The sequence below is a fragment of the Spodoptera frugiperda genome, chromosome 10, assembly GCF_023101765.2.
Source record: "Spodoptera frugiperda isolate SF20-4 chromosome 10, AGI-APGP_CSIRO_Sfru_2.0, whole genome shotgun sequence".
Taxonomy (NCBI): Eukaryota; Metazoa; Arthropoda; class Insecta; order Lepidoptera; family Noctuidae; genus Spodoptera; species Spodoptera frugiperda.
The window spans coordinates 7,696,104-7,713,395 of NC_064221.1; the positions used below are offsets into that span (position 1 = coordinate 7,696,104).

At 36.1% G+C, this 17,292-nt stretch overlaps 2 protein-coding genes and 1 long non-coding RNA gene across 4 annotated transcripts in view; all 3 read right to left on the reverse strand.

Moving 5' to 3' along the window:
* The window catches only part of LOC118277601 (uncharacterized), a 131,542-nt gene that overhangs the window by 23,398 nt on the left and 90,852 nt on the right, over positions 1-17,292 (reverse strand). For both annotated transcript variants that reach the window (XM_050696514.1, XM_050696513.1), the window contains exon 3: positions 19-156. In XM_050696514.1, the coding sequence (XP_050552471.1) occupies positions 19-156 (138 nt within the window). The remainder of the gene's footprint in view (positions 1-18; positions 157-17,292) is intronic.
* On the reverse strand, positions 5,280-7,111 carry LOC118277623 (peroxisomal membrane protein PEX16-like). The gene has a single exon (XM_050696523.1). It carries the CDS (start codon positions 6,780-6,782, stop codon positions 5,832-5,834), a length of 951 nt encoding a protein of 316 aa, XP_050552480.1. The 5' UTR covers positions 6,783-7,111; the 3' UTR covers positions 5,280-5,831.
* LOC126911155 (uncharacterized) lies at positions 8,294-10,711 on the reverse strand. Its single transcript, XR_007705704.1, has 2 exons — positions 10,511-10,711; positions 8,294-10,413 (listed from the first exon to the last, which is right to left on the reverse strand). It is a non-coding gene; the product is annotated as an uncharacterized LOC126911155 (long non-coding RNA).

Below are 17,292 nucleotides of genomic sequence, written 5' to 3' on the forward strand. Positions count from 1 at the left end.
TAATTTAGTAGTACTCACCGGAGGCCGGTCGCGCTCGGTACGCGGAGATAGCGCGCGGCGACACGAGGGCGAAGGCACGTGCCCTCAGTAGGGCCGAGATGGAGCCCCGTGGTGAGGCTAGGGCTCCGCCCCGACACCCACACGCTGAGAACCAACCTGAAGACGGAAAAATATCACTTAGTACAGCCACAGACAATTTTACCAATGTTAGTTGTTCTACTCGACGCTAGATGTCGTTAGTTGTACGATGAAAATATTTAACTTTAGAAAAATATATTTATCAAGGGATTCCTTTTTTTTAAGTTAAATGAGGTAGCCTTACTTATCATAAGATTTTTATTTTGGTTTAGTTTCTTATAACAATTAATATTTTAAACCAAAGAGATTCTTTTTTTAAATTAAATTAGGTAGGCTTACTTATTATAGGATTATTATTTTATTATTATTCTCACACTTTGTCAACATAAAAATAACTTATTTTTAGTGAGTTATTACATCATAAAAACTAAAAGTAACCAACTTCAAAAAAAGAGACAGTACTCATTCAAGTCAACGAACAACGATAAACAATTGACGAGTAGGTACGTAATTACGTTTTAACTAAATTACGGGAAAGAAGAAACAGCTGCTTTATAATGTATACTTATCAACATAGTAGGTAGGTACCTATATATACCTATACTTTAACATGTATATTATGTATCTATATATAAGTATGTATGTATGTTTCCAGCCAGACTGAACTAAAGAAAAAGTATAACAGTTTTACGACCTATAATACCCAAAGGTTAGGGTTGGTGCCTGTTGGTTGGTACACCGCAAAATTGCACGTTTTTTGTGCTATTCGATAATGTGGCTAGATAAATGTGAATTTCTTCATAAAGTCGCCAGTAAATTCTTGGACGTATCGTGGTATATTTCGTAGAGGTGGACTTAAATATTTATTGAATAAAATGAAAATGCTGCGTTTTTATGCTTTTCACAATGTTTTTAATTATGTCGGGTGTCGCGGGATGCTGTTCATGAATATGATCCTCTAGCATGGCTTGATACTAGTCATTATCCTCGTCAAACAGGTACGTAAGCCGATAACATAATATGTAATTAATTTAGTATGTCTCACGAAAGTTAAATCTTTTTTTTACTTTTAGCCTTTTTGAGATCAAGTTCTTTGGTGTAATCTAAAGATTTTTAATTACGATCGGTAAATATCCAAAATTCTTCAGCTGATATATTATTTCAGCAGTACATTGAGACTACCCATTACTGAGACAGCCCTATCCATCGCACACTGGCTGCAACTCCGCGACTCCTATGCCATTAAACTGTACGAAATAAAAAAAAAGTAAAAAAAAACTAGTGAAATGTCACGCGAAGTCGTTTACCACGTACGTACGTAACCCTTGTAACGCCGGCCGCTGGCCGCTGGCTCTGACGTAATTAAAGGTCGAGTTTTAACCCTGCGAACGCCGCTTTTTATGAGGCTGGCTTTAGTTTGTGAAAGATGACTGGTTTTTTGTTTTTATAGTGAGGTAGGTTAGGTTAAGGTTTTGAAATCAATTACCTACCTTATTGGTATTTTGTTATGATTCATATTATTGTGTTTACGAAAGTGACGTATTAGGTTAATTGATTTTAAATTGGATATAGGATAGCTGGATAATCGTACCGTACGCTATGGAATTCCCGAAATGGATCATTTAAATACAACAATTTATACATTTCGTCAGTTGTGATATTACAAAGGAGATAACACCTACACAACCTAAGATAGTTTAATCCAAAATCTTCAGATCAATTTTCATTTTTGACAGAAACTCTAAAGAACCAATGTCAAAAATCGATCTTAATCTTAATCTAAAGATTTTCGATTGTGATCGGTTATTAAAATCGGCAGTAAAATACCTACCTATTCAAAAAAACCTTACACTTACACCCCTTCAACACTCAGATTATCACCACTTGATCACCAAGACGGTCTCTAATATTCGAGTCCCAAAAACCCCTATTCGCAAATAATAACTCTGACAATAGCTGGGCTCCTAGTGTCCCATGCATACTCGTATCTGCCTCTATGCTACCAGGGGCCCATGAACTCAACGATAACAGCAGAGTCCACACAACGCGGTTGTTAGCCGGCGACGACGGTACAAAAACGCCCTGACATGGGAACCACTCTCACTTGCACAGAGCACATAATTTATAGAGCAGGCTGTCGCTTCAATGTGTAGTAGGTAGGTAGCTAATTAATTTTGGTTAATTGGATGTTTGTTAAAGTATAAAATGAAAGGATTTTATTTATAACTATAGTTATAAGTTTTATTCGCTTGTTAAAGTTTTTTGTCGTCTTGTGTGGAAGACCAAAAGAGTAGAAATGAATTTACCTATACCGAAAGAAGCAGGTACTTTTCAATTATGTACCTGGGTAGTGTAAACAAATTTAAAATCCGAAAAAAGCTCAGTAATACTTTGCCCGACCCGGGATTTGAACCGGGGACCCCTTGTCCGGCAGTCGCAATTGCGACCACTCGACCAACGAGGCAGTCACACCTCGTGCACGCTCACTTTTACTAGAATATTTACCTACACTACATAAAAATACAGACGTGCACAAACATAAAACTGCACCAAATTTCATTTTCATCAGTTAACATTTAATTTTGTCCATTTACAAAATTAGACGCATCAATAGACCATTGCACCTAATGACGTCATTAATACATCGTCGCCTCTGTATTTTCATAACTCTATGAGATCGCCTCACAGTTTTATGAGCAATTTTTATGGGGAAAAAAGGTTGAGACAAGGAGTCGAGTCGTCCTTCCTTCAAGGTCGACCACTTTATACCCTGGCCCTTTGGGTAGTATCAAGATATTGAGAAATGAATTGCCTTTTAAATGGATAGAAAGTTTTTATTTAAGTATGTGTCTTTTGTTTTGTAAGTGTGTGTTTTGATGACGTAGTTTTTTTTATGTATGTTTGTATAGGTATGACTGCCTTGTTGGTCGTGTGATCGCAAGTGCGACGGCCAAGGAGTCTCGGGTTCGATTGCCTTCGGGCAAAGTATTACTATTATTTTTCGGTTATGCAAAAATTTCTCAGTGGTAGCACGGAATCTGTAATTGTGCCCATTTTATGGCAATGGGCTCACTCCCTATTACATGGGACTTATAACACAAATGGTGAAAAGTGGGCGGGTAAGAGAACGTTTTTTTTTCAAGAATTTGAACGTGATACCGTTTTTGGGAACAGGTGTGTTTATCTTTAGATCGAAATTCATTATGAAACGGTTCACAAGATCCAGTGAGCATTTACAGTACAGTACATATTTAAAGCTGCAGTAAGTTTTGGTACAGAATTGTCTTATTTTGTAGTTGAATTTAATTCGGTTTTTCAAATTGAAAAGTACAAGAAATATATAGAAGTATTAATAGGAAATAAGATGCGTGTTTCTGTTGTAAAACTTAGACCATTGGTGGCTTACTGTACATAGCTTAGTATCAGTGAAAACGGTCACATAGTATTACAGCTTAGCTCCATAGCACATCTGTGATGGAAAACCCACCTACACTTCAACTATCCTAGATATCATACTTCTCTGTCATCCTCTGTCACTCTAATTATGGACAAAAATGGGTAGGTAGATATACAGGTAATACCTGCTATACATTTTACGTCACGTATTATTACTTTTATATTATTCTGCACTTGCCAGTGCCTGATCTACCATTCACCTGAGATTATTACGCAAAGATCTGCTGATGAGAGCTTGCCTACATTTCAGCAACATGTTCAAAGTTATTGTAGTATCTGTACCTACTGTAGTTAGAATAATATTAATTTATTTACATAAGATCTAGTGCTCTAGATATGGTGCAATGAACCACAATTTTATGATCTCTCTTTGATAAATATTAAAAACTAGCTACTAAATCTAACTAGATCATAATAAATTTAATACTGGCTGGCCCGGCAAACTTCGTACCACCTCAAACATTTTTTGTCATCTTTCAGACCTGCCCCAAAATCGGTCCAGCCGTTTTCGAGTTTTGGCGAGATAATGTATGTGCAGCAATTGATTTATTATAAATAATGCACCCTTAACTAGAAACTCCATCTCTTATGCAGTTAATACACCTGTTGACTATTACACATGCCAAGGATGACGAAATAGAGCAGTAGTGACGTGAAAAACATACCTACTTCATTAAAAAAAATAAGAAAAGCTTTAAGTAAGTTTAGTAGGCTGCGCGACGTAACCGCGTCTGCGCACGCTGCTCATGATGAAGACCTTTGACTCGAAACTAGTAGAGATTTTCTCCGTGATAAACCGTGATTTTTAGCCTTATGCCTCACGATAGTTATTACAAAAATACCTACTTCAAATCGCAACCATCTTTTATCAAACTGCATTCAATGCATGCCTCCATTTAGCAACTCTTTTATCCCCAACCCAGCATCTAATTACATAAACTCCACTAAAACAGACCAAAGCAACTTCTTAAATCACCACAAACCCTTATCACTAACCAAATTCCATCGATATCCGGTTCTGAGGTGAATGACCTGCTTTCGTACAAAAGATCGGTGCGGATAGTGCGCGCGCGCAGCTTATCGCCGGCCTCGGGGATCTAGGCGACATGACGGGCTTGGGGAATTCTGCTGATCCACTGTTAAGATAACTGGCCTTCGATTTTGTTACATTTCAGTTTAAGACGTTTTAGTTTAGTTTATGCAGACAAATAAATATATCTATTGTATAGTTAGGTTAACTGTTGATAGTTAGTAGCGGTTGGGTTATTTATTGGCTTCGTGGTTTTGTTTAAAGATTTATTAGTGGTCTTCAAAGTTTTTTTTGTGGTATAAGCCCGCAAACGAGCTTACGGATCACCTGAAGGTAAGCACCGCCGCCCATGGACACCAGAGGAGTTACAAGTGCGTTGCCGGTCTTTTGGAGGTTAGGAATTTAAGGGTTGTTGAGGAATCGGGGATTGTGAAGTTTGGGAAGAGGGGTAATTGAGCCTCCGGTAACCTCAGTCACGCAACGAATTACAATACACACAAGTGATTCTTTGACTTTTTACTGTAAGTTTATTGTCTTTTTTTCCACGTTGCAAAGGAGCGTTTTTATTTTGTAATAGATAGATTTTAGGATCCGCATGTAGGTAGCCTATTGTAACAGATATTTTAAATAAAAAAGCGTTTCAGTTGCACATCTATATGTAGTTGTATTTAACGTGACTGATAGTTACATTTTGTCATAAACATGATTTGATCTAAGTAGGTACCCATGCTCGTTCATAGCTACGCTTCATTTTATAACACATAAATTTTTAAACCATAAATCCATACGGAAAAGGGGTAAAAGACACAATTTCTAAACTTAATTTCATTTAAAAATTATGAAAGTTGCGTTCAAATTAATTAAATTACACAATCATCTTATTATATATCCTCGTACATCGAATGACATACAGTTGACAGTCGTCACTCGTTAATTCAAAACTAGAGGATTTTGCATCTTTTGGCTCTATCTTAAACTTCGAATTTTCAAGAATTTTATGCTGATTAGTACGAATTAACGCGTCATTTGGTTACGAGGAATATCAAGTGTACAGTAATGTATTGATTTAGTTAGATGTATAGAGATTTTTCTAGGGACCTCATGGTAACGTCGAATTTTAGGAAGGTTTGAATTAACGTGAGTCGACAGTATCACAAAAAATAAAGGTAAAGAATTTTCGCGACGCAACGCGAAGTACAAGGGAGACAGATTTGGCACATTTTCTTCATGTCTAATAAACCCAAAACATCTATGCCATGATAGATCTTTATGAACTCCACATGTGTAAGTAGACATCTTGCCAGTGACATAAATAACGATCGATTATGCCGCGTATAAATGGCGTTAAGGGGATATTATCCATGACATCCTTTGAATAACCTTCATACATTGGACTCCTCAAAAGATAGAACACAAGAGCCAACTTTCTGCGACTAATCTCCAGTTGCTGTTCACTTGATAACTCTTTCTTGTATTTGTTATACAATTTCAGACTAACCATATCCACAAAAAGAGCTACCATCCATTGCATCCACGATTTAATGCCAAATATTCTCATCGATGCCAAATGTATTAGAGGCTTCAAGATATGCAATGACTCAGCAAAAACCAGATCTTGCACATTTGACGCTCCAGAAACCTCCTTTATTTTCATGGGCTCCCAGTCACGAAAAGCGACGCCTTGAGATCCATTAACACGGCGCATTATTCGTCCCGATCTCGGTAGAACAAAACATGTATTCGAGTTCTCATCACTCTTTCTCCCTTTGAAGATCTCCTTCCTTCGTAACACTGGTATTGGTGGAGACTCTATCGGTAGCTCCTTGTACCTGAACAGCAGGACAAGAGCTGAAGAACATTTAAAAGCTTGCAGTAACGTTATCACAGTCCATTTTGCTTGCGATCCGCATTTGTTTCTTACTAACATTTCAACAAAAACTTCACTGTATTGAATTATTGTTAACAAGAGTTTGATCTGGTGCCGTAGACCGTAGTAAGGTTCCTTAATGTCATAGGTTTCCCTTAAAATCCTGTCGTTGAACAGCGACACAAGTTTGGAAAGCGTGACCAGCAGTTCTGATATTACAGGTGATTTGTTCATGTGTCCCCCCATGAGGTATGGCGACCACGTTGCTAAAGTCTCTATGTCCGTCACTAGCTTAGGGTTGGTAATCACCCATCGTTTGTAATCCATATACAACCTTTGTAGCTTATCCATTTCGACTGCAGTAGCACAACACAGTTTCTTTAGAGTTCAAAATTGAATAGCAGTGGATTCTCGTCAAATCCTTTCGTAAAATAAATGAATTGGTTAAATTATCGTACTTTAAATCACATAAATCACCACACTGCTACTGTAACTGTTGATTCTCGTTTTTGCGTGACACGTGGCCACACAATGCACTTAACCTCAAACTTTGTACGAACTACGAGAAGCTTCGAACATACTACTGTTCGAAGCCTTCATAGCAGAATGTGACAAAAGTAAAAATTTTATGGTCGCGTTCAAATTGCAATACGTTTCAACTCAAAAAGAAATTGTTTTAACTTTTCAATTCATACAAGTAATTATAATTACGTTTTTAAAAAGAATGGATATAAATTGTTATATTTTATTGGTACCATTTTAGTATTTTCTGGAATAAGTATGTTTACTGGATGACTATGGTAATCGGGAAATGACGTACCAAATACGACGTCGCAGCCTCTATGACGTTGCATGTCGTGTTTATGGTGGAATGACGTCACAACCTCTATGACGTTGTATGCGTGTTTATGATGGAATGTTCATCATTATTAACATTTAACAAACTTCTTTGGTTTTTTATAGCTTATTTAAGAAAAATGCATAAGTATCTAAATAATGACACCACAGCTAACAAGACACACTATCAGAAAATATTAAATTTTTACTATTCGGAAAAGTAATTTGATTCAGAGAAAAAATAAAATTAAGCACCATTTAATTCAAAATTTTAAATGCCTTATTTTAACTTTTTAAGATTTTTTATACACCGCATCAATTTGAATTAAATAAATTAAACGATTAATAACTTCTATCAATAGGCAATTTATCTGTTTATCTAATCTTAAAAACAATCTACTTATAAACAAAATTAGGAATGCAAATTAAATCACTAAAACCCGACGACGATGAACTCAAAAACATTAAGCAATTTCCAATCCAATCCAAAAATCAATGTAGAGCATTTTAGAACTACCTCATTATGTTCATTTTTTATTGCTTTTACTGCCAAAATCAGTCAATGGATTCAATAATTTTTATTTTTTGTAAACAAATAAATTTAATGTTGTGTAGGAAGTTAATTCTGCATGCTTTTCAACAATATAAGACCTGAATGAATCTTTTTAATCATGACAAAGTACCAAAATAAAGTCATTGACTTAAAAGTTCAATAAGTGGACCATCATGGTTTTTTTTGTAGCTATTAGCTGGTATAATGATTAACTATAAAAAATATTTACTTATTAACTAAATAGTTATCACACTCCACCACTCAGGTGCAAAATAGGAAAATAAATCAAATTTTAATAGACTTCAAAAAAGGAGGTTCTCAGTTTGACCTTATGTTTGTGCGCGATTATGTCGCGTTTGGATAAACCAATTTTGATGCTGTTTTCAACATAATATTTTTCAGAACTAGGAAAAGGTTTTAGGGATATTACCTAGCTTAAAAAAGTGGAGGCTGTAAAGAAAATTAAAGACACTTTCCTTTTATTATTTTTTTAACTTATTAGTTTTTTTATTAGATTATAAAAGTACCTGATACAATGTAATAAGTCTACAAATGGATACAAAAGATTACATTAAATGCGTACATAATAATATCATCTAAAAGACTAGAAAACATTCATTTGAGATCTATAAGAAAATTGATTACAAATCGCAGTAGAAAAACATTCATTATAATATTTATCCTTCAGCTTAACAACAATTGTGCTATTATACCACTCAATTTCATTCAAATACATTCATGCTCTTATGTCATAGTGGTAAGCAGAACCACAACCCTTACTACTAATCTTTGGCTTTCATCACATTCCGTTTCCCTACTCAATAATATCACAACTTTCAGACGATACCTACTTTCATTTAGTCTTAGGTTTATAGCTTACTTATTGGCACTAGATGAATTCATTTTAAAAATAAATGCCTCTTAAAGATCTGGACATATTTCTTGACCTGTTTTTGTTTACCTGCATAGGTTGGTTGGCCTCTCCGATAGCTAACTCTTTGATATTAACCCCTACCCGTTGTGGTCCCTATCTATGCAGTAAACCGGTGATCAGGGAGCTGGTCACAAATTCCTGACGCCTCATGTATCTATAAACACTTTAACTTGCTACACTTGTCCAAAAAACCAAAAAAATATTGAAACACTGCCTTTAAATTGTTGACTCATTTGCTAGCCAATTATTAATACATTGGCTAGTTTTTACACTGATTATATTGATTCTAAATTAATTACATTATCCTGCCTATCTGTATTATGGAATAGTAAACTGTTAGAGACTGTCTACATAAATCTACTGTAAGTATTAAATCAGAGTATCAAAATTACTAGCGGGTTACTGGGGCTCCAGCTTGATGAACGAGAGTAGGAACGGGGTGGTTCTTAATCAGTAAGAGTCTAACACTCCCTCTCGCCTCGCCCAAGTAGGGTAATTTGATGACTTATCCCCCCTTAAAAATATAGTTATATACTATATTTTTTTAATATGTATCACAAAAAGAACATCCACAACATGAGATCAGAATAAAGCTTAAAAATTAATATTAAAGTCTTTTCTTCGCAGTAAGATACAAAATAAAAGTGTAAACTTATAAACTAGATACAATACTAAAAAGATTCATGCTAAAATACATTCCTACAGCAGAATAAAACAAAATATTTGTTCCACTTGTTAGTGTAAAATGGATTTCCCCAAGTAACGCCTGCTTCTACTTTATTTATTTTAAAAAGATTTGTAAGACGTACATTCTCATGTTTTTGAAGTTGTTCTATCAAAGTCAACTTTAGACAGTATGATAAGAAGTGTTTAATATGTAGTCTTACTTTCTAAGATAATATTTCCTATACTGTAGGCGAAGTTTTTGGCTACAAGGAGCGGTATACCAAGATTTCCATTTATAGAAGTCACAGATATAAAACCTTAATTATAGAAAGTATCACTAAAAAGATGCAGTTCAAAACTCAGGTTTTGACTGACTATACTATAATTAAATATTAAGTTATCAGCTTACTCAGGTAACTGTTTGACGGGGAACACAAGTTTACAAGTCATGCGAGAGATGGGCCTCTAGCATGGTTTGAAACTAGTCAAGTTCCTCGTCTCGTAAACAGTTACATGAGTAAGCCAATAACTCAATAATTAAAACCTGACTTCTTTTGTAAATTAAAATACTTAGGCAAGCCTTTCAGGTATGATTCTTTGTCCCCATCGGATCAACATATTTAGTATGTATAGAAAAAGAATAAAGCAAATGATCGGGCCAGATATACATATGATGCAATCAGTTATTGTGAAAGACAGTGAATCCTCCTGACGAGCCCTATACATTTTGGTAGATACTCTTCTAATGAGAATCAAAAGAGTTTGTCTTGAAACACAATGCAAGCAAATTAATTTTGATTTTGGAATTACCGGAGATAGGCAATTGTTTTATTCAACACTGAAGTTATTCTTGTAATTGATGTCTTCACCAATAACTTGGCTATAAGTACTTATGTCTTGTCCAGCAAAAGGCTTTGTCTGTAAAGAATCCTTGTGTGCACTAATCCTTCAATGATCTGCTAACAAGGAGCTGCAGTAAAACCGCTGCTTCACTAAAACAAATACAGAAACTTATATTAAACTATTAATATCTATTTGACTTTCTTTTATTTGCCGGTATTTTAGTTGTTTCATCCCATGTTTACTTACTTATTCTTATAAGATCAGTGTTTTGTGTTATTTCTTATCGTCCTGATTTATCTATCACTTCTTTAGTATCGTTCTTATTTTGTGGGGATTTCACAGTATATTATTTACTTTTTTATTTCTACTTAACGAATTTCGCGAAACGCGGTATCCATTTCCCCTTTCATCTAAACAAAACAATCAATAAATTAATGTCAATGTCAAAATGTCAATCAGTCAACTTGGCTGCGTTCAGAAAATCATTGCCTTTTAATTTCTTAAACAACCAGCATTTGTTTTGATTAATCAAATCATACAAGTTTTAGTTTTATTACCGTACGTAATTTTTGTTGTCATTTTAGTATTTTAGCATTCTGATGGCACCCAACAGGGTATTTATGTAGGTAATAAATAAAGACATAAATTGTTGTCTATTTATTTATTTTTAATTTGAGATTAGAAAGAAAATCGGTCCAACAGGTTTTGTTTTTCATAAAAATATTCAAAAGGCTTTCTTTCTTTCCTCCTTTAAAGCTTAGAAATAAGATATCACCACTGCGGAACAGGTACCAGGATTGCATAAGAGTAGTGAAGATCTGATACGTCCGGTGAACATTATTATTGTTCGAAGAATTTCGTCAATCCGTATGTCATGCGTCTATAAGACGGATCGTGACGAATGCACATACATACACGTTTAGTACTTGACCGCACTCGTACTTTGGGAACATGAGTAAGTGATGACAGGAGACCAATAGCAAGGTTCCTACTTAACTTACTGAATGGTTAAACTACCAATTACCTATTAAATGGTCTATGGGCCATCTACAATTAAGAGGCTTTACCATAATTACTCTTAAAATAATTGGAAGGTGGTCGCAGTCTTGGAGATCGCAATTTTCAAGGTACAGGTTTATTACATAGCCCTAAAGTCAAATGTGCAACTGATCCCTTATAGTTGGCTTTTATGACTATGACACCAGCGGGCGGGAAAACGTCACTGCCAACGGTCGTAACCACACATTCATCCGCGGTTAGCCTCTGGTTATAGATATTTAAACAAAGATTGTTGACAGAAGCATGCACGGTACGTTTGCTTAACCAAACGCTACCGGTCGGCAATGATATGCGCTCTCATAGTCTATTAGTCGACTGTCAACAAATATTAATACTGCGATCTTGTACCAAAATATTCGATGGTCAATATTAGATCAATAGTGGTCGTTTGGATAATCTTGAAACTTTACACTGCCTCGTTGGTTTAACGTAGTGGGTGATTGAAGAAAGGTTCGATCACCTGGTTGCGCAAGAGATGAAACCTAGGTAGGTACATACATACATAACCTCACGCCTGTCTCCCATGGGAGTAGACAGAGATAATGGAAGGCCTATTGCTGCGAATCTTACATAAGTACCTACGTCTTTCGCTTCATCAACAGTCATCAGTCTTTTCATGCATGCTCGTCGGTTAAGGGTACTTTTACCCTTGGGCCCTTCTGGTCGATGTTTGTCCGTCTAGGGTGTCCTCTCCGGACGATGCCATTCGGCAACATAGATATTCGGTTCGGTACCTATTCATTTGAATTGAAAATCTTGGAAATGTTCAAAAACAATCAGCGAAAAGTCGACTCTGACGAGGCGACGTTTTTAATTATTTTAAAAGAATTCATCGCACAACCGAAACTATAAGGCTTGCGAACTTAAAACTATTTTGACATGTTTAGGATATGCACTATATACCTAGGTATTTCGAAATACCCACAACGGACGGCGTAAAACGAGACATTCTCTAACCAGAAACAGCATCTAAGAGGCATTAGTCCACAAAACCAGTGTTCTGGTCCCGGCATAGATATGACGACAATAAATATTACACAATGCCACGCCCACAGACGCACAGGTCACAAATAGTGATAATAATTTGCATCTCTACAACAAGGAAGCGCAGTTATCAATACCACAAAACATACAACAGAGCTTTCTCTATAAAACACAAAGGATTATCACCCATAACTCTAAAAGACATAGAGTTGAAAATGCACTGTGTTTGGAAGAATATTTGAGCGAATAATTCTTGGAAACTAGAATAGGAGTTTGTAGGTTGAGCCTAAATATCTGGCTAGGTAGATAAGGTTCTATGTCTAGCTGGTTTTATTGATGATATAACATTGTATACAACTTTTTTGGAGTTACGTCTTAAGTTGATTTACGTCGATTGTCTAATACGCAAGTGCAACAATGACTCCTAAGTATTCATGAGAGCCTGGTACTAGTACCGTCAGGTTAGTTTGTTATTGTGTGTTTTAAATAAATTCTTTTTTCCAGATTTTTTATTATTTATCTCTCTTATTATCCTCCTCGAAAATAATGACGCAATAAAACAGCAGTTTCTGGCCGAACGGGTTACCAGGGCTCTAGGTCCAAGCAGGAGTAGGAACAGTTGGTTTTTAATCTGTAAGTGTCCAACATTCCCCTCTCGCGGTTTCGCTTCATCTCACCCAAGGCGGGAGAAGCCACTGATTGATTTTCTCTTTTCAAAAATAGCGTGTTGAGCAGGTTAAAATTAAACTACATAAATTATATGACACAAATAAATAAATCAGCTATGCGTGTAATATTTATTACGAAATATTAATTCATTACAAGTCAACTGAATAACAATTTGAAGAAAAATAGTCCTCATTACCGATTAGTCTCGGACGCGATCTAATCATAGCATTTGCAATCAAAACTGATTGTGTAACAATCGCGAGACTGTCGCGTCGTCATTGCAATTGTAAAAATATGTTGCTTTAGTTAAGTTATAAAGTTAAATGAACAATTTTCGTAATAATTCCATTTGTTTTATTTTAAAAGTAGTTCATGAGCTTGCATTTGGACTAAGGACATTTAAACACAGGTCCAATGAATGAATTGAAAAGCTAAAGGCTTGATTATAAGTTTCAACATAGCTTGTCGAATTTTAGTGTCAATGAGTTCACTTGCTCAACTATCGCTTCATCTCTCGCAAAATCTTTTGTCTATAAGTAGGTACGTATACAAATACGTAATTTTTCAATGAAATTTAAACCAGTGGTAAACTCAGTGTACTACATCTCTCTGAGCTCCTTTTACCCTGGTTTTTTTACCCTACCTTTACCTTTTACCCTACTTCACAAGGCAGCTAAAAGCTTCTTTTTTTAGAGCAGAATATCATTTTTTACCCCTCCCAACTTGGCTGAGGCGAAATGAAGTGTCAGACTCTTTCTGACTTAAATCACCCCGTACCTACTCTTGCTCCGACTCAGAAGTACGGTTCTGCAAAAGCCAAAACCACTTGAAAACAAAATCCTTTTAACCTTTCAACAACTATGTGTAGTGTGTACATGACAAAACAAACTAGTTCCTGTATTCTTGGAAAGTGAACGCTCAGCAGTTAAATCTGTCTCGAGAGGACGCCACGAGAATACTAATCCATTTCGCGCGAAAGCGGTTGAGGCGAAGACGACAAACTTTGGCATTTAAATAGCATTATATGGAGATCAACGTCTGAGAGTATTAAATCTGTTGCGATGTCTATGTTTTTTGGTTTAGTGATAACGAAGGTAGGTAGTAGATGTGTCACAGAAAGATAATTTCGAATGTTATGACGTAACTGGTGACGTAAAAGGTGAATAAGGAGTTAGTTAGAGATGTGTATGGCAAAAGATCGTCAGATTAATCTAGTTTAAAGGTGTTTCTTTAAAATCTTTCAATTTTATTTAACAAATCATTATTCTCTCGCGTTATTAAGCATCGTGGTAGCTTATTATCATCCTTATTTTTATTGGATTGGCTGAGAGCAGTGTCACAGCTTACATTAAAACCAAATTTTGTGTTTTACTCAGCAGACTTGATAACTTTTGGTTGAGGATAATGACACCGTTAACACAACACCGGATCTGAAATCTGCACCAAATATTTCTCGCTTAAACAAAACAAGCACAACCTTAGCATAGGTAACGCTATTAAGACGACGACGAACGATCAACAACAATAACAAATTAATGAAGATGATTTCCAAGCAAGACTATACAGCATTTAATTCCATTTATTTATCATACCCCTTCACACAATTGATCTCAAAACATAAATATTGCACATCAAAGTACCTATGCACATACTCTTTTGGAAAGAGACCTTTGCCCTGCAGCGGAACAAATGCAACCTATCAATAATATGGATAGAACTGATTGACTTAAAGATTATGCTAAGCCGTGCCCATCAATGCTACATACTAGGAGATGTAAACAATAGGCTTGGTACACGCTTCGCTGGCTTTAACTGGCATAGATCAGAGATGTGATTCGTGTAGATACGACACGTTGATAGTTGTGTATAAGGCTTTTTGGTGGTTAGATTTAAAGGTGTGGGAGAGTTCTGCTTTGACACGAATGGGCCGGTTCGACCGGAGTAATAAAAGGGCCTCACAGGAAACCGACGTGAAACAACGCTTGCGTTGTGTGAGTGAGGTTACAGGAGGCCTAATTACCTCCGATCCTAATTTTCCCTTAAATTTAACCTAACCCACAAAAAGCCTCTTGTGTTTCGAGTGCCCAAGGGCGGCGACGATTGCTTGCCATCATCCGTTTGCTCGTTTAGCTGCTTATACCATAAAAAAGTTTTGAAACGCGTATCTCTTCTCATCTTATGTTGCGGGTGTTTATGAGCGTCGTTAATCATTTATCATTAGTCCATTCGTCTCCTTTACTCCCTATTACACAAAAATAAGAATTTGTCTAATTGATCAAAGTGTGTATGATATTATTACTTTTTTATTTCTATCACAAGTACATTACATAATTGTATTATTTATACCTATTTGTAATACCTACGTCTAAACAATTATTCTATGGCGATCGATATCATTTCATTAGGTATAATTATACACAGCACCCTCTGCTTCATACTTAATCTTAGCCATTAGAGTATTGATCAAGAGTTCTTGATAAATGATCTTTACTGTGATGTAACATAATACATACTATGTTCCAAGTCGTCGCACATTGTCTACTGAACCACTGGTTTTTGTTCTAATGATACTTTACACATTATGACATTACTAAACGTATGTATGTTGAATGGTATTACATTACTGGCCTTAATAGACGTGACACCTTCTCTATCATTATGTTGCCCTGGTACTTCTGGGTATATATTTGAAGAATTTAAAGAAAATATTGACTTTATTGATGTATCTGTGGTGCAATATTGTCAATATGTGGTCTCAGGTTCTAACAGGTTTGTTCTTCTACTTATGAATCTATGATTTGGAATTTGGAACGAGCAGAATCCTATTAATTTATTACCAAAGTGCTTGTTATGCGAATAATGAACTGAAAAAAAATATTTAAAACTTGGAATGCCTTTTCATAGATTTTTGCCCCCCCCCCCCCCAAAAGCTGATAAGGCATTCCAAGTTTCTTCAATCATCCAATCGCTTTTCCCACTCTGACCGCTCCTTCTTTGAGCCCTAATGGGCCCCATCTGTGATGGTCTGGCTCTCTGAGCCATATCCATCAAAGAAAGGAAAATAACGCATGTGTGTTTACTGCCCGTACATCAATAAACAATCCAAACTGAAAGATATCAAATATAGGACAACTTAACCATAAACTACCTGTATAAATAATACGATATCTATATGTCAGACACTATGTTTACATAACTATTGCTATCAAATGTCAATGTTTACATTGACCGAAAGTCCTCTGTAAATATTACAATCAAAATATTCCTACACAATATTTTTGTTAATAAATCGATCAGACATAGTGTGGATCGATCGATCGATAGTAGGTAGGTATGTAAATGTTGATTAAAGGTAAGCGTCCCCAGGCCCGCATCGCACGCATTCCGTATGACGTCATCAGTACGTATCGCATGTAGGCATTGCCGATGATGCGTCCGTACGATGCGGATCAGTGGACGCAGTTGTATGACTTTCTATACAAGACAAACTAAAATCCGATGCGTACGATGCGGGCGTGTGGACGCTTACCATAAAACTGCATTCTGAATTTAAAACCGACACGAAAAATAAATATTCGTGTGCAACCGTCACAATTTAATTTATTTACAATAGAAGTGACATCACTACTGTCACCTAGCTGTCAAATGAGCAGTTGACAGATTGACACTCTAAACGTCTTTTGGACCACAGACTATATACTTCTAAAAAAGTTTATGGCCATTTATGGTCATACATATCTAGTTTCTCTTTTAAAGGAAGTTATTCCAACAATGCAACTGATTACGATAGGTACACAGTGTTCTTACATAAATATAAGGATATAACATCGAAACAATAAACTGTATCTGTCATTTGGCACGGGCGCGTCGAATTGGCCGATGAGTGGCGCGCGTGCGCGGTGATTGCGAAATATTGTACGCTGCGTGTTCATGCATTGTATATTTGTATCGCTGTACGTTCACTGACGGTTGAATTGTTTCTCGTGGACTAGGGCTGGTGGAATTGTTGTGGAATTTAAAATTATTCTTAAAAATGAGAATCTAGGTATGTCCACTTTTGATGGGTCGACGTTTGGCCGCTATCTCGCCTGGTGGTAAGCGATGATACGAAAAATGAGTTAGTAAAGAGCCTCTCAAATCTATGTCTATTTTTTACATTTGATGGGTCGACGTTTTGCCGTTATCTCGCCTGGTGGTAAGTGATGATACGGCCTACGATGGAACACATTTGCCCATGAGCAACATCTGTTCCTAATGTCTATTTAAGGTGTTAGTTTTTAAGACAGAGCTTTAGAAAAAAAATTAAAGGGTGTTCA

Bases quoted from the DNA above. Each gene is read 5' to 3' on its own strand.
- LOC118277623 (XM_050696523.1), bottom strand. From the start codon at position 6,782: ATGGATAAGCTACAAAGGTTGTATATGGATTACAAACGATGGGTGATT.